Genomic DNA, 23,367 nt, shown 5'->3' on the forward strand with positions numbered 1-23,367 from the left:
AGACACAGAAATGGCTGGTGTTCATGCTAGTAGTCTAGGTCTAGACTACAGTAGACTAGTTTAGTTCTAGGCAAGGTAGGCAAGGGTGGCTACGCCGTAGGTAGGCAAGGCAGGTATGGGTAAGGTGGCGAGGGCAGCGGTTCTTAAATTAGAGGCGCCCGCCCGGAGTGGGCGGGCCTCTTGGCAGATCCTATGCAGGTACTGCTAAGATTTACGACGCGTAAGGAGGATGGTGGAACCCAAATTGCATGGTATGGGGACGACCATGAATGAGTATTGTGGAACTGAATTACTTTTTGTATAAAATCTTCACTTGCTTGAATGGAGGAAATCATGCCTCTTGGCAGTAAACAAAGCATGGATGCTGGCATGCAGGTTGCCGAGTGAAGGGAGAAAAGGCCGAGGAAACAAGCAACCTGAAAGGCTATCATATTCCTTTCAGTGGAGGGTAATAATCCATACCCAGTGTGATTTCGCTAGCTGCCGCTTGGGCGTCGGAGCATACGTGGGATGGTTCGGCTCCATCCTATTTCCTGCCCTCCACTGTTTTTGTTGGTCCCTTGCTCCTTCCTTACCATGTCAAAAGAGAGTTGCCGCGTATTGTTTGGTATTGTCAACAAAACAACATGAAGATAGAGGTTGCCGTGGTGTCGCGTCAAAGAAGACATATCCAAGGCACCTTTTATCACAAGACCAGCGTCAACCAGCCATTCGATCAATGAAACGAAGAACTGGGGCAATTTCCTTTTTTTTCAGGTGACCCCTCCAGCTTCCACTTGCTTGGACGGTGACTCCTGTGACACTGTGACACTTGCACCAAAACCAAAATTCCAACGATCTCCATCCCTGACCATATTGGCTTTTGCAGCGAATAAGACCCCCTGTTTGGGCATTTTTGACGCTTCTGTCAGGCACTACCCCCCTGGCCTGCATGCGATCCTCGCACTGCATTAGGTCTGTCCAAAGTTAGTCTAACTCCATTTGGGGGGGTGGCTTTCGGCATTGGTGAATTTCAGTTGCTGCTTGATCTCCGCGACAACCAGTCAGCACCTTTCGATCTGGCTTCAATCTCCAGCTCCCAGCTACTCCTGCCACTGCATGTTGCTGCTGCATTTGCACAGCTTCAAGGTGCGGGAGGTTCTTTGAGCAGCAGGTTTTGCCACTCCCTGACCGAGGAATCGCCAAGTACAACAAAGAACCAGCCTTGTCGCCGAGTCTGAAGAATTCAACAGTCGAAATACCACCAGTGCCAGGCGGTGGCATTTTAAACCTTGGTGGACTCGAGCCACATTCCAGTCACTACCGCCGCTTGAGAAGACGTCCAATACTCTGTCGTGCCTAGTCCCAAACATCCTGCCTGGGCTTCATAATGGAGCCTAGGCAAAGCACCGTTTTGGAGAATGAAATGGCTACCGCGCCTCATCCCGTGCAGCCTACCTCGGAGCCAATAACGCCACGACCCTCAACGACCATGGAGCCTGTTGCCGCGGTCAGCAACGGAAGTGATAGTACACTTTCAGATCCTGCCTCTACGGTACTCCCGGGCTCGACGGTCGGCATACAAGGGGAGAATTCGCCAAACCCGGATTCGACTGCGAGCCATCCGATCGTTGCTACGAAAGCCGGAAGTGCTCACGATTCCATGGTTACGGTCCGACTTTCTGGACCTGAGTCACCTTTGACTGTCGATACAAGCGTCGGGTCTTCTCATCCGGTAATCGCCAGAAAGAGCATTGCCACCCACGAACCCGGGTCCATAAACAGTATGGCCGAGACTGCGGACTACGGAAAGGTGACTGTGGAGGGTATTGAGTTGGTAACAGAAAATTCGACAGCTGGCCCAAATCTAGCGGATGAACTTGCTGCGGCTGCAGAGGATAATAAGAGTAACACGGCCGTGGCAGAAAGCGAGAGTTCAAGCATCGAGAGCGATGATGCAGTGACTCCGACACCCGAATCCAATCGCGAATCGACCAAAAATCGCTCTGCTTCGCCACCGCCCGACCCCGAAGATGTTGTGAACTGGGAATCTCTTCAAAAACGCGAGGATGAACAATTGAATGAAGAAACTGCGGACAATGTAGGTCTTTTTTTTTGGTGGTTGACTGATTGGCTTACTATTCTGGGTGTGGTACCTATCTACGCATTGTGGGGACCATCACAGCCATCACAGCCTCAATACACTATATCCTAGCAGTAGTGATTACTGCAAGGCTGACGATGGAGCGGGAGGGCAAGACAGTGATGATGCTAACAAAACCCTACCGTTTCGCAGACCGCACTCCTACTCGCGAGGTTGGAGCAAGAAAATGCCAAACTTGCGACGAATCCTAAGAGCGCCAAGGCTAGGCTCATTGACAACAAACGCAAGTCACGACCGCCCTCGATGGCGCAACTGAGGAATATGGTTACCGGTCCCACGCCGTCGGCTCTACGGTACTCGATGCTACCGCCGCCGCCGATGACGGATCTCGAATTTTACGCTGCCTTGGTGAAAGATTATGAACAGACAGCCGCCAGACTACCGACGTTATTGTCCCACAAGATTCGCAAAGGAATCCCACCGCCGCTTCGCGGTGTTGTCTGGACGAGCATGTCAGGCGCCCGCGATGTCGCGCTCGAGGAACAGTTCGAGTACCTCTCTGGCGAGTCGAGCCCGTTTGAGTGCATCATCAGCAAGGACCTCGGCCGCAGTTTCCCTGGTGTGGACATGTTTCGCGAGGCCGACGGGGAGGGCCAGCGGATGCTTGGCAGGGTGCTCAAGTGTTATTCGATTTACGACCCCGAGATTGGATACTGCCAAGGGCTTGCCTTTTTGGTCGGTCCACTGTTAATGCACATGCCTGACAAGCAGGCATTCTGTGTTTTGGTGAGGTACGTACGCAATGGAGACCCTTGAATTGAACGCAGATGGAATCGAGCGAGTATCATGGATCATGGCGGGCGTCAAGGAGACGCACTGCAATGCAATGCAATGCAAGACAACGTGGATTCAATTTCCATATCAGCAAAACGCTACCAAAGGAGGAGCCCGACCATGGAAACCCGGATATCGTGGATCAATGGCTAACCCGTATTCCTGCGACAGGTTGATGGAGAATTATGATCTTCGCAGCTGTTTCTTACCAGACTTGTCTGGCTTGCATGTCCGCATATGGCAATTCAACCAGCTGATTCATGAGCATCTGCCGGTTTTGTCGAACCATTTGGACGATTTACAGGTCGACCCTGTATACGTTTCACAATGGTTCCTCTCTTTCTTCGGGACAGCGGCTCCCCTACCATTCCTGTTTCGTATCTACGACGTGCTATTTGCGGAGGGATCGACGGAGACCCTACTGAGGGTTGCATTATCGCTAATGCGAAAAAACGAAAGGCGATTGTTGGCGTGCACGGAGTTGGATGGGGTTTTGGCGCTGTGCCTGTCGCGCGGATTGTGGGATTGCTACAATTACAACGCCGACGAATTCATTCAGGACGTCGTCTCACTCAGCGATATTGTCAACCGAGAGCGATTGGTCGCGCTCGAGCAAGCTTACTATCGTGAGTCAACCCAGCTAAGGCTTGGCAGTCCCAATGCCGCACGGCAAACCTCGGATGTCAGCACCGCAGCCTCCCGATTTTTGGGTCGGTTCACTTCTTCAATCTCCAGCGGCCCCACTTCATCCAAATCACAATCGCAGCCACCCGCAGTTCCAACCCCTAGCTCCATCTCATCTTCATCAACCATCACTCCAACAACGAACTCCTTAACGACGCCGCCTTCCCACGTTGCGTCTTTCGCAGCTTCGACCGCTGCATCTTCAGTCACCAATAGTCCCGGGTTGGCCGCTCCCTCGCGACCGACCAGCATGCTTCGGAGGAGCACCTCCAAGCAGAGCCTGGCCTCAACCTTGAATTCCATGGAGGCGAACTCGACTTCGACATCATCATCGTCCGCTGTTAGCGTCCTAAGCTCGGCATCTACCGAAGCGACATCCATATCGAGAGATTCACACGTTCCCCAACAGAGCCAGCAGTCCGCTGCCAAGGGCGGCACCGCTGACGACCGATACATCGAGGAGCTTCTCCTATCGCTTAGTGATCTCCAACGCCAACAAGTGCTTCTAGCGGAACAGTTACAAAGGGAGCGCGAAGATCGGGAAGAAGACAGACAGGCTATTAAAAAATTGTTACATGGCTTGCAAGAAAACGGCACCGTCCAAGATAGTGCTAGTCCAGATGCTGATAGCTCCGAGTCGGAGACGGGTCAATTGGCTGCTCTAGTCAGTTCCGTGGAAAGCCGTTTCAGCGATGATACCGAAACCAGCGCCTCGCTGATCGTTGAGACGAAAACAGAATTACGCGACCAGCTGGCTAGGACAAAGGAGCAACTAAACAACGAACTTGCGAAAAGTCAAGACCAGTCTCGCAGGGAAGCAGATCTTCAACAAGAGATATCCTCACTAAAGGACCAACTCCGCGCAAGCCAGTCTCATGTCCGCACCGCCTTCCAAGACAAGCAGAGGCTCGAGAAGCAAATACACTCGATGAGGGCCAGGGCCTCGGCCGCTGAAAATACATCGTCGTCCGATCAGACGACCATAGGAGGCGCCATAGGAGGCGCCACCGAATGGTTTGGAAGGGCGACGGGCACTGGCGCAGGCGCTGCGGGTGGGCTTCGGGAACTCAAACTTGGGCGGAGTCTGTCGACACCCTCCCAGGCCTCGCAGGCCGGATCAGGCTCGCCTCCTTCGCTGAAGCGGGCATCTTCCATTTTCACAACCGCCTCTGTTCGTGGCGCTGGTTCTCGCGAATCGCTGGTTCCCCTGCCAACCTCAGCGCCATCTAGCGAACACGAGGCCCTCTTGCTAGAGCTAGTGCAAGCCAAGACTGCCGAGGCTATAGCCCGACAGGAAGCGGACGAGGCCAAGCAAAAACTCAAGACTCTGCGAGAATCTCTCGGTCTAGGCCCTGCGGACTCGTTACCTGGGGCTCAACTCAATTCTGGAGCAGCAGGCGGTGCCTCAGCGGCTGCCTCAGCTGCTATGGGCATGTTTGGGCGCTTGACCACTACCATTGCGGAGACTGCTTCAGCCAAAACGGGGGCGACGCCGGCCCCCGCTGCACCCGCTGCTCCTACGCCTGTCTCGACCCCTCCGGCCGGCGGTTTCTGGGGTTGGAGGCGAGGTTAATGATATGACGAATACAAACGATTACTATCGCTGCTTTTGCCCGATATTTTTGCATGGGCGGTGTTTTTCTTGCTTCAGTCTTTGGCAGGACTTTTTAGTTCTGCTGGAGTCTGTTTTTTTTTTTCTATTCTATATAAAAAGGTTCTTAGTAAAGTTGGCAAAGCATCCACAGACTGTGAAGGCACAATGTTTTGGAACGTTGGGAATACCATCGGCCAGTTTGCTCTTCTCATGCTTTTGTTCTTGTTTTGCTTGACATATTTGAAGAGAGCAGAAGTAGAGATATACTTGATACCGTCGACCCGCAAAGATGGCGGCCAGATACATAGACAGTGATGAAAAGGCCACCGCTGATAGAGCATTACATTAAATGGGGAGGACATGCTCTTCCCCCAAAGACAGAAATAGTTTATTATTTGAAGATACAATGGAATTTTGCATCACATTCAATCAAGGATCACTTACTTTCATTCACTGATTCGCTCATGGTCATAATGGGTTCATGTTGAGCATTCACCTCATGATTTTGGGTGAGATGGCAGTAACTGGACATCTTTCGATGAAGATGCGAGGAAAAAAAAAATAATGCATGGAAACAAATTGTCCAAGCAATCTAATAAAAATAGCAGCTATGGATTTCTCCGCTCGGGTTCTTCTTGTTGAAATTTCTTCTTTCCCACTTGATCTATTTTGTGGACAAACAGGTTTGTCTATGATGACAAGATCTACGTCAACATCTGTAACCTTCAAGAAGCAACCTATGGATGGGGATTACTCCGAAGGGAACGGTGTGCTAGGCTAGTGTAGGGCCATGCAACCGTTGAGGCTGGTCGCGAACCATTCCGCTACTTTGTGCACCTGAGACTTTTTTAGGCTGTGCAAATCACCAGCCGAAGAAGTCACCATTATTTTTTTTTCCTCTCTAATTGTTTCCCCTCTCTTGTTCTAGGCCTTATAATCAAGGAGATCGTCTAAACACGACCGATCTAGAGTGTCCGTCAAACCTTCGAAATGCATGACTTGCTTTCCAACTTGAGGGGCTTTTTATTTCAAGTGGTAACGGAATCCACAACTCTCCGGCGCAGTAGGCCACCGGCAGGCAGCCCGTTAGCTTGTCGGAAAACAAGGAAAGAGAACCCTACTATCTTTATTTCTATCTTCCAGAGCTTTATTGGTTGCAAAAATGGGTAGCATTTGGCGAATGCCGCTGTGATATTCAAAAAGGACAAGTATTGGTTTCAATACCTAGGTACAGCCATTACTTGTCCTCTATTCCTAACGACAGTATGCATAGCAGAGTTACTTTACAGTTCTTTTTGTTGGTGGGTATATGTAGGCTGGTGGTTTGGGTGAGCGAAAGCAAAAACCCTTTGGCGACCGTGGCATCATGTGGGCAAATGCCGGATTTGGATGGGCAGCCCAGGAGCAACGGCGCAGTCTAAGTGGAGGAGGGTTAGGTCCTGTGCAGCTATGTAGGAAGGGGGCAGCGTCGACTGCAATCACATGCAAGAGATTCCCTTTGGTGGGGCCACGGCCAGGATGACGCCAATGTAGCATCCTTTTTGCATGTTCCCACCTAATATTTTTTCGCTATGGATACTTTCTGGCATGTTCCGAAGAAGGCAGACAGATACGAAGTAAGTACCGTAAGGTTTGTATTGCTCATCTTATCCAGCATCTTTGTGAGCAAACCGCAAAGATAAGGAGAAAACACAAGCCGAGGACTTGTAATGGAATGGGTTAGATCATTTTCTGGCTTGATACGATCACGCAAACTGTAACGGGAGTCATTCATTAGCTGTCGTTCGGACTTTTGTCAATGTCACGATAAGGAGAGATGGCTCCCGTGGACGTGGTGCATGAGGTCTACTGTAGTAGCGAACCAGGTGTGCGCATAAAATCCTGAGTCCTTCATGCAGGTGTTTCGAACCAGCGCTGCTGCCGGATGGGCATGATATCGTCATAGGCGGAAACAGCACACGACACACAAAAGATTCAAGCCACACTCACCCTATCGCCTTTTGGGCAAGAAGGGTAGGGAGGCGGTTGGCCGGTGAGACGTTTTCAGTAGACTGGGATCCAATGCTTGCAAGCAAAATCGCAGCCCGATCATTAAGCTAGCCTAGGGATTGCTACGTGGTAATTAATGAGTACGGTATTACTGTACCTCCTTACCAGTCAGTAACGGCAGCTATCTGTCAGTCACCCAAAGGGCCTGCTTGGATCCACCCGAAATTTTTGCTTGTTTGTCTTGATGTAAAGGGGGCCCACCCCGGCCAGGCGTCGTCACAGACATTGTTGATCAGTCTGCACCCACGCCAAATCTTGTCTACCTACATACCGACCTTACCTACCTACTACCTGTTACCTACAAACAAAACTGCATCTCATCTCTCACCTTGAAAACAACATTCACGGATTCCCGAAAGTAAACAGGCAGCATTAAGCAAAGCTACAAAACAGCGCTGCTATCAGGTAAATGAAGCTTCCTAAATACTGTACCTCGTTGCCAACGAGGATATGGACGAGCAACGAGACGTGCATCCATGCGAAAAGAACGAAGCGATGCTGACGTAGTTGACGCCACCAGTCACACCCGTCACTGCTCAGCTACCTGCCACCTACCTACGTACCTACCTTTACCTGACCTACCACAGCTTTTAGCACTCACCACTTTCTAAAATCCGACCGCCCAAACAAACTCAAACCAACATAGGATCCTCACCTACTCGCAACGCGAAACCTGACCCAAATCGCAACAAAATTTCCTCGTAAAAACCCGCTGCGATGGCCGACACAGCTCCCGCTGCCAATGGTGGCTCCAACATTGATGCCCTGAAGAACAGTGAGGTGTGTAAAAATGGAAGGGTCCTCTTGAAGCTCATCGGATTCACCGGCTAACCTTCGCGAAGTTTAGTGTTTTGGAACCCCGCGCCCACATCACCCTGTCTACACCTGAGAGCCAAATGCCATCATAGAACCAAGTAACTAACGAGAATGCCTCAAGACGCCGCTGCTGCATATGATTCCGTCACCAACGGTACGTAAATCCTTGCCCAGATTTCCATCACAAGATGTCCCTCCAGCTCGCAATGGTGGGGAGTACTGGTGTAGCTGCACTCCAAAATTACCGGCCAGGTCCAGTCGATCAGCTGCTGACTGACCCTACCATTGCTTCTGCAATAGGCCCCGTCGCTCAAAATGTCAAGGATCAGTCCGCCAAGACGTCTGCAGAGCTCAACAACCTCGCTGCATCTCGCCAGACACCTACTCAACCCGCTGCCACTGGCCAGCCGTTGACGCACTATCACTCATTTTTCTCCGAGCTACTTTCCTGGAACAACCCCCGTAAGCTACCTTTACGACAGTTGTCCTTGTAAGATTGCGAATTCCTGACGGTCGACTGACGAGCTCCTTTCATGCTATAGGTGCTTCTGGAATCGCTTACGCCTCTATCGTTACTTTCATCTTTGCGGTTAGATACCTGGATGTCATTCGGTGGAGTCTGAAGCTTTCTGGTTATGTTCTCGCTACCACAGTCGCTGCCGAGGTCGTTGGTAAGGCCATCCTCGGCACCGGCTTCGCCAGCCAGCTTCGTCCTCGCCGTTACTACACGGTCTCGCGTGAGACTATCGAGGGCATGACAGGTGACGTTCACGAGCTTCTCAACTTCTTTTGCATCGAGTCTCAGCGCATCTTGTTTGCCGAGAATGTCACCGTCTCTGCAGTTGTAAGTCATGCTCAACATGCCCGGATTCTGCCTGTCGCACGAGCATGTTGAGCTAACAAAATTGTTACAATCAGGCCTGTGTTGGAGCCTTGATCTCGTACTGGCTGGTCAAGATTGTCCCATACTGGGGTCTCGCTCTCATGACCACCACCCTTGCCTTTGTAGCCCCTCTTATCTACAAGACCAACAAGGAGATGATCGACGAGCACCTGAAGCAGGTTTCCAGCATCGTTGAGTCTCAGACAAACCAGCTCAAGGAGGTCGCTGGCAAGCATACCGCGCAAGCTACCGAGCTCACCAAGCAGTACATGGGAGACTACACCGCCAAGGCCCAGTCGCTGCTCCGTGGCCGCTCCCCCGAGACCGTCTCTAAGACGCCTGCTGCCCCGGTCCCTGCTGCACCGGCTCCTACGAACGATCTGGCTCAGGACCTTCCTTCGGCCCCTACAACCGACATTAAGACCGCCGAACCGACCAAGGACGAGAAGGAGCCTCTTCTGGCCTTGTAAAGCACCTTGGTTCAATGGAAATGACTGAGGAACTTACTCTTCGACCAACATGAGGCATGGCATCACGATAATCTCTGAGAGAAATGGACCCAGAGAAAACTTGGTTGTCGCTTTCCACTGTCGTGTGGAGGACCTGGGTCAACACACCAATCATTACCACAATTTGATACACCGATCCTCCTGATGACTTGACGGGCTGTTTTTCTAGGCGTAAGACCGAAATGATTGAAAGCATGCGGAAAATTAACGACGATCGGACGGGTATCAGGACACACTGGGGGAGGGTTTTATGATAAATTTGTCATTGTCTTTTTTCTTCTTCTTTACTTTTGCAGGTGTTGCGCTGGTTCTTCTCTTTTCTTTAATGCCTCGGCTCTCTTTAGGTGCGTCGTTTGGGATAGGGGAGACCGCACTAATTTGTTTTGCGTGGGAGGCTGTTCATGGAAGATAACGAAAGGGGGTTGAAATATGACGAGGGTACCGTTGATACAATTGAGGGTGCCGATATGTGCTTAACCTGCCAAGCCTCCCTGGGCGCGCTTGAACTGTTTTGATAGTTATATGCTTTGAAGCTGCACCTTTTTGTGTTTTTGATTGTGAATGATGATTATGTACATTGTACGCGCTCGCTACTGAGAGGGATGGGTATCATCCCAATCACTTATATGCCTTGGGGGAAGCTGGTGTGGCATGTCAGCTTTTCTTTTTTCTTCAACAGCCCCTGGATTGTATCTGAAAGGCTCAGTCTATGTACGCCCCAATGAGAAAGCAATCAAGAATTAGGGATAATTCTGACATGCACGCAATGCTACCCATTGACAATACGCAGCCATGAATTTTAACGGCACTTGGCATTTCAACGCGGGTCTCTCCGAATAGCATGCCAAGAAGAGGTGATTTGGGTAGAAGTCACGAGCTCCAAGGAGACAACTCCATGCTCTCGAATTACCATCCGGTGGATTGCTGTCAAATGAGGCAGCTGATATATTTCGGTGGCCCTGCATGTATAGAACGTAATGTGAGGGGAAGCGAGTGCGGAGCCCGCATGACATTAACGTACCCTGCCGAATCCTCTTCGTCCCGGTCTATGAAGCTTTGTCGACTAGTTTGATGGTTTACATGGATGAAGAACTCATTGTCATTACTTGAAAGAACTGCATGGTTCTGATTGAGAGAATCGTAATGTGCTACTCTTCCCCAAGTAATCAGGGGATGATTCGATGAGCCGTCTTCCGCGAATCCTGAACCAGTCACCAACTTGATTACCATTAGTACATTCGTATCGCCAAAGATTACATGTCTGATTTCACTGCGTGAATGTTCTCTCCTTCCCCCTTAATATGGCTCCAACCAAGTCGTACTGCATTCCCCGAGTAAGGGTATGGGTGTTGATGAATTGTTTGTGCTGGTTGTTTGATGAAAGAGTCTTCGCATGTTACTATAAGTGCTGAACATCATAGCAGCGACCCAGGTGTGAGCGCCCTGATGCAGAGATACAGAGCCGATCGTAGCTGGAACTAAGGCAAGGTAAAAGTATACCTAGGGACGACGTGTGTCCCTAAATATTCGGTGACCGGATCTGGAGCCATATGTACCGGGGTCCACTGGATACACAACGTTTGGTTGAAGTTTTTGGGGCTTTCTGTTCTTTCTCGACCACAGAGAGCGTGTGCCGTGTCCTCCTTGTCTGGCCACTGCTCTCAGGAGAGTTACTGAAATGTCACCGGTCCCAGTGCGTTTCCTGAATCGGCCGGGCAGCGACCTAGACTCAGCCGAACTTCCTGGAGCCGCCGGTCTTGTTGGATCCGGCGGCGTCCTTGTTCTTCGTCCTGCCCTTGCCAATCAACTCCAGGTGGCCAGCACGCTCCCCGAGCAACTTCTCGGTCTGGCCGACCAAGCCAGACGTGTACTTTTTGACAAGCTTATCAGCCTTGGTGGATGGCTTCGACTTTTTGGGCTTGAAGACCCTTGCGCCCTTTTTCATCGTGCCCTTGTTTTTTGTCGGCTGTGAAGACTTGGCCGACATTTTGACAGTCCCTTGAGCCATTTTGAAGTAGTAGCCAGCGGCGGCAAACCCAGGCAAGATGTTGACAAAGCAGGGAGTCGGACGTAACCTTTGAAATGGGAAGGATTGAAGAAGCGGGCTTGTTCCAGATGTTGCGAGCAAAGCCGCAGCGGAAGAAAAAAAAATCGGGGCTGGCGAAAATGGCGACATGGTCCAGCCGATAAGGTCACCTGATAAGGACCTCGGTACCCCACATATGCGACCCTGCAGACCTGCCAGGGACAAAAGCAAGCTTCCTGGAGCTCGGACCAGTTAAGATGGAAATTCAACGACACTCAGCAAGCTATTCGAGGAATTGGATTGACGAGCTTCGGCTGGCTCTAAATATTTCCAATCATTCCAAGAAAAGAGCCTCGATAGTTACCTGTCAAAAACTGCAACGAACAGCTATCACAACCCGAAAGCCTCGATTATATTCAGCGCACGTCTAGAGCCGACAATGTCGTGCCAAGTATAGACTATCTACTAGGACTCTTCTTCGACTACGCTGCAGCAAATACCCAATGGCGCCGAGAATAAATTCAAGATAATACTCGGGTTCATATTTTGAAAGCTCGCACGATGCGATCCCATCTGGCTCGCAATGCCTGCCGCGCGAGCCAGAGATCCCCAGCCTCCAGGCAGCTGCTCGCGTCAATAACCACGCCGCCGTCTTCTTCCCTCCTTTGCTCGCGAGAGCCCCGTCACCCCCGACGACAACCACACCTCTGCGATCTCCTGGCCCAGAACCTAGCCTTGAGCTATGGCAAGAGGACATTTTTTGGTCCCTTCAAGAAGCCGCCGCGGGAGATCCAGCCCCCGCAGATGGTTCCCGGCTATGGTAAGCTCCTTGAGTTCACAGCCAAGGAGCAGGATAACCTTCGCTTGCCAGCAGTGAAGGTGATTCGGAAGGCGGTCACGGATCTATTTAGCAATCATTTCATTCGACAAGCCGGCTTGAACTCGACACAAGCGCGATGTGCACTGCGAGCGATTCTGTATCTGAGAGACAGATATGTCCCGGTAGATGGCTCGGACAAACTTGGGCTTACGGCTTCCTGCCTCAAAAAGATACTGCGAGCGATCCAGAAGAAGCGACATCGGGACGATGGGCAAGATTATATGGAGCTCGCAAAGCTTGCCTTCGATGGGCTTCAGCCATTGTTACAAGGCGAAGAAGCATTGTCTTGGTGGACGGAATATCTCGTGGCCATATTTAACACTGGTGGCAGCACCCACGCTCTTGAGGAACTCAAGAAATGGCTAGATAGCCAACCGCAAGACCTGAGTGAAGCTGCCAAGGAGCTGTTGTTTTTGATGTTTCGCAAGTTTTCACAGCAAGGGGAAGAACAGCAAGCCCTGACCGAATTGCTAGAGATTCTGCGGGCTCGTGGACTGAGCACGCACAAGTCTTTCACTGATTCAATGGTGATATACCATGCATCATTAGGTCAAGCAGACGATGCCTTCCTCTGGCTTCGCAAGGTCCCTGGCACGCCGTCCAGTAATAGCTTGCTCGCACTTATAAAGCTGGCCGATCAACAGCCAGACCAACTCAACAGAGTGAGAATGTTTTTCTTCGAGCAGTGCGATCGGCCTACGCCTTTACCAGTATCTTGTTGGTCTGCGGTATTGCAATGGGCCCTCTTCCAGAACAACATGGATTGTGCCCATTTGGAGTCATTTATTCGAACCAAGCTTGCCAAGAATAAAAACCTGCCGCCCGAGGAATTCCTGCCCGGTAATACACTCGATCACTTGTTGATAGCAGCGATGGACAGGAAGCAATATGTTTTAGCCGAGCGAATCACAGATTGGGCTATGAATCGCGTAAGAACCCAACGAGGGCTTTCATTCCGGGCCAAGGCGATGCGGCTCGAGTGGCGACTGGCCGGCAACGATCTCCCGGGAGCCCATGAGGCGTATAACAGCATCATGAATGAAGATCTGAATGGTCTCGAGCTTGGGCCCACCCAGGCCCTAGCTCTGAATAGATACCTTCAGGTGCTATGCTCACAAGAGGTGGCACACAGCGTGAGGGTACTGCCGACGCTTTCAACCCTTGAGGAATATCGCGTCAATGTCGAACCTGAAACGATCGCATGCGTTGCTACATACTTACTTGAGAACGATCTTGAATATGAGTTGATTGACACCCTCTCGATTCACGCCACCAATTTTGGTCTCTCTGAAAGGACGATCCTCATCAACAGAATGCTTCAATTCTGCCTGGACCCTGCCAGAAGCACGGCTCGTGCTTGGAACACTTATACTCTACTCCGCCAGTACTTTCCAGACATGAAGAGAGAACCTCGTGTGAAGATGATGCATTCATTCTTCGCACGCAAGAGGCCAGACATGGCGGTTCTCATATTTGGCCACATGCGAGCACATGACAACCCCGAGATGAAGCCGGACTTGGATGTGTACGTGGCCGTGCTGGAGTACTTGGGGCGGTATCCAGATCTCGACAGTTTGAAGCTGGTCCACAACATGTTCAAGATGGATACGACCATAGAGCCTACAACGAGGCTATACAATGCTATGATGATGGCTTATACCGGCTGCGGCGAGCCTTTCAAAAGTCTCGAGTTCTGGCGGGAGATAAGTAACTCTCCTGAGGGTCCCACCTACGAGACCCTGACAATCTTTTTCTGGACGTGCCAAAAGATCGGGCCCGGCGTCGAGAAGGCGAATGAGGTCTGGGAGAAGCTCATGCGGATGAATGTCGAGATTCCCCCGGAGGTTTTTGCTGCCTACTGCGGCGCCATGAGTAGCAAAGGCAAACTTGACACAGTGAAGCAGCTGTTACTAGGGATGGATGGAATCGTGGGGTACTATCCCGACACTGCGACGTGAGTTTTCCGATTCCTCATTATATTTGGTCCCTCTCGTTTTTCTTTATTGATATTTAGTTTGGCGGCTACGTCAAAGCTAGGCGAGTCAGAACAAATTGCGTTGATTGCTAACATGGCTATGCCGTTCTAGACTGCGTATAATTTACGATGGTTTACCGAACCAGACGCTGCAGGACGAGTTCGAGAAGTTTGCAGAGCAACGATTCCCGGATACATGGACAGAGCTGGTAACAGTGATTCCGCGGAAGAAGAGCCACGAGTTCGTGCGCAGCAAATTCAAGTACTCTAGGGTGCACGATATGAAGGCCTAGAGGTTTCTAACCATTGATTGTGGCGATACAGCATATATAGATGTGGGCGCGTCTGTTTGGATCTTGTATATAATGTTTTTATAACGTGTTGAAAACAAGAAATGTTGTACAAATATGTAAAAACAACAAAAAAAGAGATGGAAGATATCAGAGCTTGCTTCAAACAGAGTTGACACGATCGTACATCTCTCCCTTAAAGCCTTCTGTAAAGCAACGCAACAGCCGAACGAGCAGCGGGTTACACGGACCGCCTACCGGAAGCGGAAACGCTGGCATAACGGGTCCTGAGAAGCTCTGGGTGGTGATGCACACTAGGGTGTAATCCCAGTCCGACGGCCCTCCTGATAGCCTTGGCAATCTTCCTCTGGTTTACGGGACGTAGGCAAGTCTCTTTGGAGTGCTTTATCCGGCCCATGGGTGTCATGAACTCCGAAATCATGGAGAAGTTCTGTCGCGACGCCAGAGACGAACCAATGTCAGCTTTGTTCATACCAACCGCGTTTCCAACCTTGGCAAATCTTGGGATCCCTTCCCCGTCCCCCATACTCCCGTTGGCTTACCTGGTACTCATCCAGCGGGTTTATGCCCAGGACGTCAATCACATCGAATTTGGGCCGCGTAGGCTTGCGGAAGCGGGAGAGCTCCTCGGGCGACAGGTCGTGGGGCGAGTAGAGCTCGCCCTGGTTCCAGCGCCGGGGTGACTGGCGGAGGTAGTTGCTTGCGACCTGGTTCTTGCGCAACTGGATCTGAGTTCTTTCGTGTTTGGCGGTGTAGTCGTTCTTGTTCCTCTCGCGGGCCTCTGCAGACCACATGTACTTCTTTATGGCGTTCGCCGGGGTTTCGCTGCGGCCCGCGTCCATCTGATTAAGCAGCTTGGATCCGGAGCTGGTGCTTTGTTCCACGACTGAAAAAAGGGGAGAGGCCAGTAGCTCGTCATGTTAGTCTTGGTCTGGTTTTTTTTTCTTTTGGGCCTTCTTTTGATTTATCTGTGTAGGCTCTCAAGAGGTCCAGCTCGTGCGTGTGAGGGTGTGGTGTGGTGCTGGAGGAGGGAAAAGCTCACGTCTCGCGGCGGGAAGGGTCGATGAGAATTTTGCCGTTTGCTCGCACATGAAGGAGCGGCATTGGCGAGCCAGCGACTGGAAAGGTGCTAATCTTGGCGACATGTTGACGGCTGAGCTCGATGGAGACTAGGTTTCGTGGTTGTAATGGTTTCCAACGAGGTCGATAGTACCTTGTAAGGATCCGGTGCAGCTGCGATTGTCGGCTCCTCGTCTGTTGGCTTGGAATTGAACTTTTTGTCGCGGTTATGTAAGCTACAAGGGTGCTTCGAACCAGGGGTTGAGTGGACCATGATGCTGCCTGCTTGCCCCGCCGACGCGCTTCCCCGGCAGGCAATTTTTCTTGCCCAACTCCGAAAGTGCGGGATGTAGCTTGGAGCTGATTGCCAAAAATTTCCTTATCGCGGTCTGGTCTGGCTTGCTGCATTGTCCATAGGTCTACCAAGCCTAGGTGCCTCTACCTTGCCGAGTATATCAACAACAAGTCTACATACTTCCCATCAGTACCTGTTGAGCTCATTTTGACACAGCCAAAATGGTCCGAAAGTTAAAACATCACGAGCAAAAGTTCGTCCTCCTCCCTTCAACCAAATCCTAGTAAAGCCCGCCCCGATGACATCCGGCATGCGCCGCCGTGTCACATCCCCCGCAAGCATTAAACATGACAGGACCCTGAGCCAAAACTAAAACAAAACATTTCCCGCCCTCTCTTGCGCTTAGGCTGCTCAAAAAGGTCGACTTCGTCACGTACAAGGGCGACAACGACCACCGTGCAGCCGCCGTCTGCCGGCGGTACATGATTCAGAAGCCGTCCGACTACCACACGTACAACCAGATCTGCGGGTCTCTGCGCAAGCTCGCGCACCGGCTCAGCCTGCTGCCGCCAGACAGCGAAGTGCGGCGGAAGCACGAGTCACTGCTGCTCGAGAAGCTGTACGACGTCGGCGTCCTGTCGACGCAGTCCAAGCTCTCAGCCGTCGAGCACGGCGCCACCGTCAGCGCCTTTGCGAGGAGGAGACTGCCCGTCGTCATGACGAGGCTGCACATGGCCGAGAACATATCGACCGCCACGAAGCTCATCGAGCAGGGCCACGTGCGCGTCGGTGTCGACGTGGTCACGGACCCGGCCATGCTCATCACCAGGTCCATGGAAGACTTTGTCACGTGGGCCGTGGGCAGCAAGATCAAGAAGAATATCATGAAGTACAAAGACAAGCTGGACGACTTTGAGCTTCTCTAAGGCTGTTCTGGAACGAGGGTGGGGGAGGCAAGATGTCGTCTTCTTTTTCTTGTTTTCCCCCCTCTTTCACAAAGATGACCGGTGACTTAAATCACTGTTTGTTTTCTCTTCATAAAGAGCAATACGGCAGAGGTGTTGACTTGCCAGCTTAAGCGGCAGGTAGCGAGTCGATTAAGCGAGGAAGGGGTAGCTGAGTCCCCATCAGTTGGTACAAAAAGTATCACCTGCTTGCAAGAAATTCCCCCGCGACTGCGAGATTGATTGCCTTTGAGAAAATGATTGCGCATCAAGGCCTGATAATCATGTGCGTTGAACGGGGAAGTTGAATCAGGGGCTTGCAACGACGGGCGTTGACAGGCCAAGATTTGGGCTTCCACCGAAGCTTCTGTCGTCCATATCTAAGATTGTTATTACTCTTGGCGCGGCGTTCAAGGTGTTTTGGGCTTCGGGTATTGGGATTAGAAGCGTCTAATCTTCTGCAGAGTTGGTACCTAGCTGAATAGGATCCTTGTTTTGTCGACCAAACTACCCTCTCTAAATTATAGATGGGGGATGAAACGTTTACAGAACACTGGGCTGGCTTGGAAGAACAGACCAAAACCCATCTACGGATACTTTGGACAGGAAAATTAAATTAAAACAAACAAAAGCCGTTGCGATTGCCTTGCCTGGTCCGGGGAAAATATTGTCGACACCGTATTCCCTAAAACGGAACTGTTGGAGGTTCAGCTATGCCCATAGCCTCTCATAGACATGCACCTAAGCGAAAGAAAAACATTCTTTGAGCCAAAGGGAGTGTATTCGATGGTGGCTGCTGAAGTTTTTAAGGAAGGTGGGCATCATCAAATTGATCTAGTCCTAGGCTAGATGGATATATATGTACAAAAAGCGACCTCTACCAAAAGGGTCCCCGCCCCCATCTCGTAGTCGTTAGATCGTGAGAAGTGAAGTAAATCTGCCTCCAGTGCCAACTCAGAGGGCCGAGGGTGAAAAGATGAAAGAGAAGAAAAAAGCAAGAGTGGTCGTGTACAAACACAAGAAGCATGCATCGCTCGCTGCTGTGTGGGTATAAAACACAATGCTCTTTCCTGAAATCCTTGCCTCGGGCGGTAGTGTGTGGTTAGGTATTGAAGTGAAGGGAGGAAGATTTGGTCGCCTTTGCCCTCGAAAGAAAAACAAGACCTCTTGGCAAAGCAAGTGACTTCTCTTCTTCTCGGGCTAAGCCGGCGTAAAATTCCCCCTTGTTCACCGTGCACACTCCTCCTCCTCAGCCTCTGAGATGCCGCCGTAACAGTGTATCCCTGTGTAAATGCTCAACACATGACAGGTATATGGAAAAGAAAAAAAATGCAAAGGGATTGTGGCCTAGGATAACAACAATGAGTGGACTGGAACCAAGATACTGTAGTATTCTTTTATGCCAAAAACCCCCTCAAAGAAAAGAAAACAGGCCATGGATGAGCAACAGACAAAAGGACTTGGAAGAGAATTTCTTGAAAGAAACACTCTACTCGTCATCCTCCTCGTCAGCGGCGAGGGAGCGGGCGAACCGGCGCTTGGCCAGGTTGTACTCGATGGCACGCTTGCGGGCGGCAGGAGACTGCGTGAAGGCAACGGAGCCGCCAAAGGGGCCGGTGACGGCGGCGTTGCGGAGACGAGCAATGCAGACGTTGGTGGCGCCTCCAACCGATCCCGAGCAGGTAGCTCCAGCGGGCATCTGAACGGCCACAGGGAAGTCCATGGTCTGGGCAGCCGAGAGACCAGCAATGCCGAGGCCTGGGACGTTGGTGGTGATCTTGGCCTTCTCGAATGCCGAGGGTTCCTGACCACCCGAGGTGGAGTCAATGTCGGCGGTCAGGGGGCCAGCACCGTCCTGGTTGACCTGGTGGAAAACGATATTGATGGTGCCATCGTCATTGGTGGTCGGGAGGCCCTTGGTGGCAGCAATGCCGGTGGCAGCCAAGACACCAGTCTCCTCAGTGCCCTTGGGGGTGCTGGTGCCACCACCAGCGCGGGGAAGGAGAGTGGCGCGGCGAGCCAGGTTGGCGGCGTGGCGCTCGCGGGCAGCAACGACCTCAGACTTGTTGGTCGAGGCACCGTCCATGAACAAAGCAACCATCTTGGCAGCGTCGACGGGGCCACCGCCCTGGGTGCGGCCCAGAGCCGAGGCGCGGCTGGTGCCGAGCTCACGGTCGCGGATGATGGCGGTGTCAGCCTCGGAGCCGCAGACAGGGCTGGGGCAGTCGCGGGGAGTGCCATCGATGAGGGTCAGACCGGGGAGGGTGACGCCATTGGCACCCTGGACCTCGGTGACAACACCGTGGGCGAAGACGTTGGTGGCCGCGAAGGCAGAGATGAGGATGGCGCTAGTGTACTTCATTTTGGCGGTTTGAATTTGTCTTCTTTAGAAGAGGAGGTGGTGTTTGAAACCTGGTATCAAAGGGAAAGAAAGAATTGAATGGGTATTGAAGAAAAATCACTAAACTGGGAGCTCCAGGCTCGTTGCTGAGAAGGAAAGTTGAAGAAGAAGAAGAAGGTATTGAAGAAGATGATGATGGTGAACAAAAAAACAAAAAGGACAGTAGACGAGAGTCTCAGTCTGCCTTTATACAACTTTCGTCTGGGGCATATGCCTTGTCGTCCCTTTGATTAGCTTTGGCATGCCGGGGAACCACATCGCAGCACAGTTCCTCCCATGCTAGCCATGCAATGCAGCCAACCTGCCATACTGGACAAGTTCCGTTTGGTGACTGTCAAGGAGCCGGATCCGGCTTGATCCTTTTCTCAAGGGGATCAGACGAGGCACGACATGGGCAGCGAAGGCAGCATGCCTATGCTGGAGTCTCTTGGACATTGGTTCTGCTCCATCCAGTTCCGAAGGTTGGCCTTGGTACCTGGGATGCCCAAACACATACATGCTGCCGCCTAGTTAGTCATGCTGGTACATCCATTAGGGGACCGTGAGGACTGTGCGCTTGGGCTTTGTTTTCGGGACGGACGACTCCGCTAGCATCGCGATCGGTTCGCTCGGTTATTCTAGACTAGAGACGGCGACGTTGGTCCAAGATGAAGAAGCCCCCCGCTTGTCTCATCAAGGGGGTTGTTGAACAGATGCATGCTTGACGTGCGCAAGTGTGAATGGGCCTAGCTAGCCCAAGCGTGAGATTCATATGAGCACTTGAAGTTAATGCCTACCTAGGTTCCCACATCAACGACGGCACAGGCTGCAGGAAAAATCGGTCTTCTGATCCCCATAAACCACTTTTTGGCTTTCCTATTGCCGCCGATTATCTCTATAGTCGACCGGACAATCTTTTCAACTGAACATTAGTTAGTCTAGAGAGAGTCGAGATGACCCAGAGCAGGCGGCGAATGCAAACATTCCATCTCCAAAAAAGCAAAGACGAGAGACCGTTGTTAGTCTTCAAGCTAACCTAATATCTCCTTAGCTTCCTGCAGCTCAACGGAGATGGCGCCAGCAACTGGTACGCATGGTTATTTCGGTGCTTAAACAAGCTCACAGCACCTTATGGTTGCTTTAATTCAAGCCTGAATTTGTCTGCAGGTTTGAAGAATGCAATATCCAGGAGGCTCGCCGAGATATTTTGAGTATGGTCAAGGTATGAGCGTTTGAAAAAAAAGCCGCAGGATGCCGAACCAGACATTGCCGAGCAAGCTTTCGAGTATATGCTTTGGTCGTCGGGCGGCGGCTCAGAGCTTTTCATGCGCCGGGAAATGAGCAGCACGGCTCTCCAACCAGCCATTCATTCTAGGCCTCGAGGCTTCATTTCGATATAAGAACGAGCACCTAGTTATCGGGTACCTGTCTCCGTAAGACAGCTAAGGCACAGTACCTTACCTAGCCCAGCAGAACACTAAGATCCGCGGTGCATGAGGGCTCCCAAGTGCTTAGCGCCAAGAATATAGGGCTGACTGAAGTCGTGAGCTGTTGAGCCCCAACGGTGCAGCTACAGGTTGCAACCAAAACGCAAATAGCATTAGCAACAACTCCGAATTGGGTGTTGCATGTGTCGTGTACTTGCCAAGGTGAACGACTGCAGAGGTTGCCTAGCCTTGAGTTGACTCATGTTCTGAAAACATCAGCCTCGGAATGGCGGCGAATCTGCGCATATCACTAACTGCATAACCCAACCCAATACGGCCTTTTCATGCCGGCGAGGTTATAAACATAGTGTCCATCATAGGTTGTCGCCCTTTGGAAGATGCCCAGACATGGGGCTCACAAAAACGGCTGAATAAGATCTGAAGAACTGTAAACTTAGTGTACGTGACCTGTACATGCTTCAGCTCAGCTGAGCAAAAGCTCCATCGCCATCTCAAGGTGCTACAATCCCTGGCAGGTTGCTGCATAGCTCAGATATAGGCCTTGGAGATATAAAAAGCTCAAAACATGACCTATATTGGGGGGCTGGCATGGGGAGGACCCAGCGCAGTCACCAAATAGCATTCTGCAGCTGGTGGCAAGATGATTCTGAGTGATGATTCATAGGGACAACTTGTTGGGTAACAGACAGACTGAGCTGTCGTCTTTTTGGGTGTTTGTCAAAGGTTTGTTGTGTCCGAATTCGCCTTTTCTATAGTGCAAATCGCCCACGTGAGTAGTAAGAGACAAGTCTATTGTGTTCTAGTTGTCGGCTGCCCAATAGTTACCGTTTTCAGGACGCGATACCGATACCTACTGTTGTAAAAGGCCAGAGAGGGCACATCATCTGGAAACCGTCGATGCAGATTATGACGGACTTTTGCGCGTGTGCAAGGACATAGTGCAGCATTCATGACAAGGTGCAACTCGCATGCAGACCAACGATCAGCAAAGACGGTTATGATGCAGTATTCGTGTCATAGGTATGAGGGTGGGTGGATGAGGCTGACCTCGTGCTCCATCAACCCAGGAGAAGAGTTCAACCGAACGATTTTACTTTTATCAATGGCCTTAGAGCTGCTGCGCACAGAGTCGATATCTCGAACACCACATCTTGCTCGACGCCAAAAGAATCGCTGCAGGTAGAGGGTGCTGATGCCAGTTTGATGCGCGGGCGCTAAGTTGGCCCAGAAGACCAGATGAAAGGAAGCAAAGGTGAACGATCGCTGTAGGCGTGAAGTGAGCTGCCTTGGCTAGCAGATTCAACCGAGTAATTTCCCGTGGTTCGTTGACTGGCCACCCAATCCCAGAGATCGGTGGGCAGCTGTGGTCAGACAGTACGGAGAAATTATCATGCTGCGCGTCGTACGGTTAATGTTATGCTTCTGTTCCCCAAACATTTGTGATTGCGTTAGGTATCGGTTGTTTCTGTGCTGGCTGATTACTGAGCGAGACCACATAATGTGCTTTGACGCGTGGGCAGCGCAAACGATGTTGCTTTCGCCATCCGCCGAGGTGCAATTGGTGGCAGAGCCAAGTGGATCGGCAACCATGAAAAGAGGAAGATGCGCCTACCTAGCTAGGTATCTACCTACCTATTTACCTTATCTACCTCACACAAGGCAGGAGCATGCAACAATGGGTCCACTTGGGTGTCTTACTTGTTCCCTTGTTCCACCGCGATCTTTTTCTTTCTTTTTTTTTCTTTTTCTCTTTCTCATGGCATCCCTTTCGTTCGAAATGGTCACCTCGATATTATGAACTGACCTAAAACACTAATGCTGCCCACCTACCAATCATCAAGTTCGTGAGGCCATCGATCTTGGCCCAGCTTCAGCGCATATTCCTAGTGTGAGTGATACGCTGTCGGCAAAGGCGCTATCGACTTCAAGACCTGAGGCTTCACAGCTGCTGAAGCAATAGCATGACTGCCTCAAAAGGAAACAATACTGACTATATTACCCCCAGAAAAAAATACCTGTCGAGCCCAGCCGTGCCAATCCGCGTTTCACCCTCTTCCCACCGTCTTGTTCCAATGGAGGAAAACCGCTAAACTAACATGATGCTCGCTTCCAACAATCGGCTAGGCACTAGATAGCACTTTCAAAAGACACATAAAACTATTATCGGCTTCATGGGCTTCTCCATGGAACACGCATGAGGTATGAGACCCCTGAAGAGTCGTATAATAACATGCGAATTATTAGAAGGGTGTGGACCTTGGGTAGGTTGCTCTTTTTCTCCAGGAAAACCACAGAGGAGACCTCCACTGGAACCGAATCCGATGATCCCGCCGCGACGGCGCTTACTACTCGATTATTCGATGTGCGTCTTACAGAGTTTGATATGTCTTTTTTATCTTTTCATATGAGATTTGGATTTAGGGCCACACAGTCATCCGTCGTTCTTTGCAAACTTGAAAAGAGCCGCATGCATCTGAGACGAGATGGATCCCAGCCCCTGATCCAATCTGTGGATGCCCATAGACCTTGAGTGTCTTGGCGATATTGAAGAATTGTTTTAGTACAAACACTCAGCGCAGAAATTGACACAATGATGT

The 23,367-nt window shown here is 51.1% G+C and overlaps 7 protein-coding genes across 7 annotated transcripts; 4 read left to right on the top strand and 3 right to left on the bottom strand.

Annotated features, from left to right (window-relative positions):
* Positions 1 to 1,369: 1,369 nt before the first annotated feature.
* Positions 1,370 to 5,174, top strand: PpBr36_04683 (uncharacterized protein; the record flags this gene model as incomplete). Its single annotated transcript, XM_029891842.1, has 3 exons — positions 1,370 to 2,080; positions 2,276 to 2,874; positions 3,089 to 5,174. The coding sequence occupies 3 exons, from the start codon at positions 1,370 to 1,372 to the stop codon at positions 5,172 to 5,174; spliced, it is 3,396 nt and encodes a 1,131-aa protein (XP_029750187.1).
* A 2,787-nt stretch (positions 5,175 to 7,961) lies between these two features.
* On the top strand, positions 7,962 to 9,413 carry PpBr36_04684 (uncharacterized protein; the record flags this gene model as incomplete). The annotated part of the gene is made up of 5 exons (XM_029891843.1): positions 7,962 to 8,019; positions 8,182 to 8,214; positions 8,361 to 8,522; positions 8,603 to 8,904; positions 8,979 to 9,413. The coding sequence occupies 5 exons, from the start codon at positions 7,962 to 7,964 to the stop codon at positions 9,411 to 9,413; spliced, it is 990 nt and encodes a 329-aa protein (XP_029750180.1).
* Positions 9,414 to 11,181: 1,768 nt separating this feature from the next.
* On the bottom strand, positions 11,182 to 11,674 carry PpBr36_04685 (uncharacterized protein; the record flags this gene model as incomplete). Its single annotated transcript, XM_029891844.1, has 2 exons — positions 11,182 to 11,527; positions 11,649 to 11,674. The coding sequence occupies 2 exons, from the start codon at positions 11,672 to 11,674 to the stop codon at positions 11,182 to 11,184; spliced, it is 372 nt and encodes a 123-aa protein (XP_029750181.1).
* A 365-nt stretch (positions 11,675 to 12,039) lies between these two features.
* PpBr36_04686 (uncharacterized protein) lies at positions 12,040 to 14,626 on the top strand (the record flags this gene model as incomplete). The annotated part of the gene is made up of 2 exons (XM_029891845.1): positions 12,040 to 14,312; positions 14,446 to 14,626. The coding sequence occupies 2 exons, from the start codon at positions 12,040 to 12,042 to the stop codon at positions 14,624 to 14,626; spliced, it is 2,454 nt and encodes an 817-aa protein (XP_029750182.1).
* A 238-nt stretch (positions 14,627 to 14,864) lies between these two features.
* PpBr36_04687 (uncharacterized protein) lies at positions 14,865 to 15,789 on the bottom strand (the record flags this gene model as incomplete). Its single annotated transcript, XM_029891846.1, has 3 exons — positions 14,865 to 15,074; positions 15,187 to 15,530; positions 15,687 to 15,789. The coding sequence occupies 3 exons, from the start codon at positions 15,787 to 15,789 to the stop codon at positions 14,865 to 14,867; spliced, it is 657 nt and encodes a 218-aa protein (XP_029750183.1).
* A 430-nt stretch (positions 15,790 to 16,219) lies between these two features.
* On the top strand, positions 16,220 to 16,924 carry PpBr36_04688 (uncharacterized protein; the record flags this gene model as incomplete). The annotated part of the gene is made up of 2 exons (XM_029891847.1): positions 16,220 to 16,251; positions 16,405 to 16,924. 2 exons carry the CDS (start codon positions 16,220 to 16,222, stop codon positions 16,922 to 16,924), a joined length of 552 nt encoding a protein of 183 aa, XP_029750178.1.
* A 1,507-nt stretch (positions 16,925 to 18,431) lies between these two features.
* PpBr36_04689 (uncharacterized protein) lies at positions 18,432 to 19,304 on the bottom strand (the record flags this gene model as incomplete). The annotated part of the gene is made up of 1 exon (XM_029891848.1): positions 18,432 to 19,304. One exon carries the CDS (start codon positions 19,302 to 19,304, stop codon positions 18,432 to 18,434), a length of 873 nt encoding a protein of 290 aa, XP_029750179.1.
* Positions 19,305 to 23,367: the final 4,063 nt, after the last annotated feature.

The sequence above is a fragment of the Pyricularia pennisetigena genome, chromosome 6, assembly GCF_004337985.1.
Source record: "Pyricularia pennisetigena strain Br36 chromosome 6, whole genome shotgun sequence".
NCBI classification, from domain to species: Eukaryota; Fungi; Ascomycota; class Sordariomycetes; order Magnaporthales; family Pyriculariaceae; genus Pyricularia; species Pyricularia pennisetigena.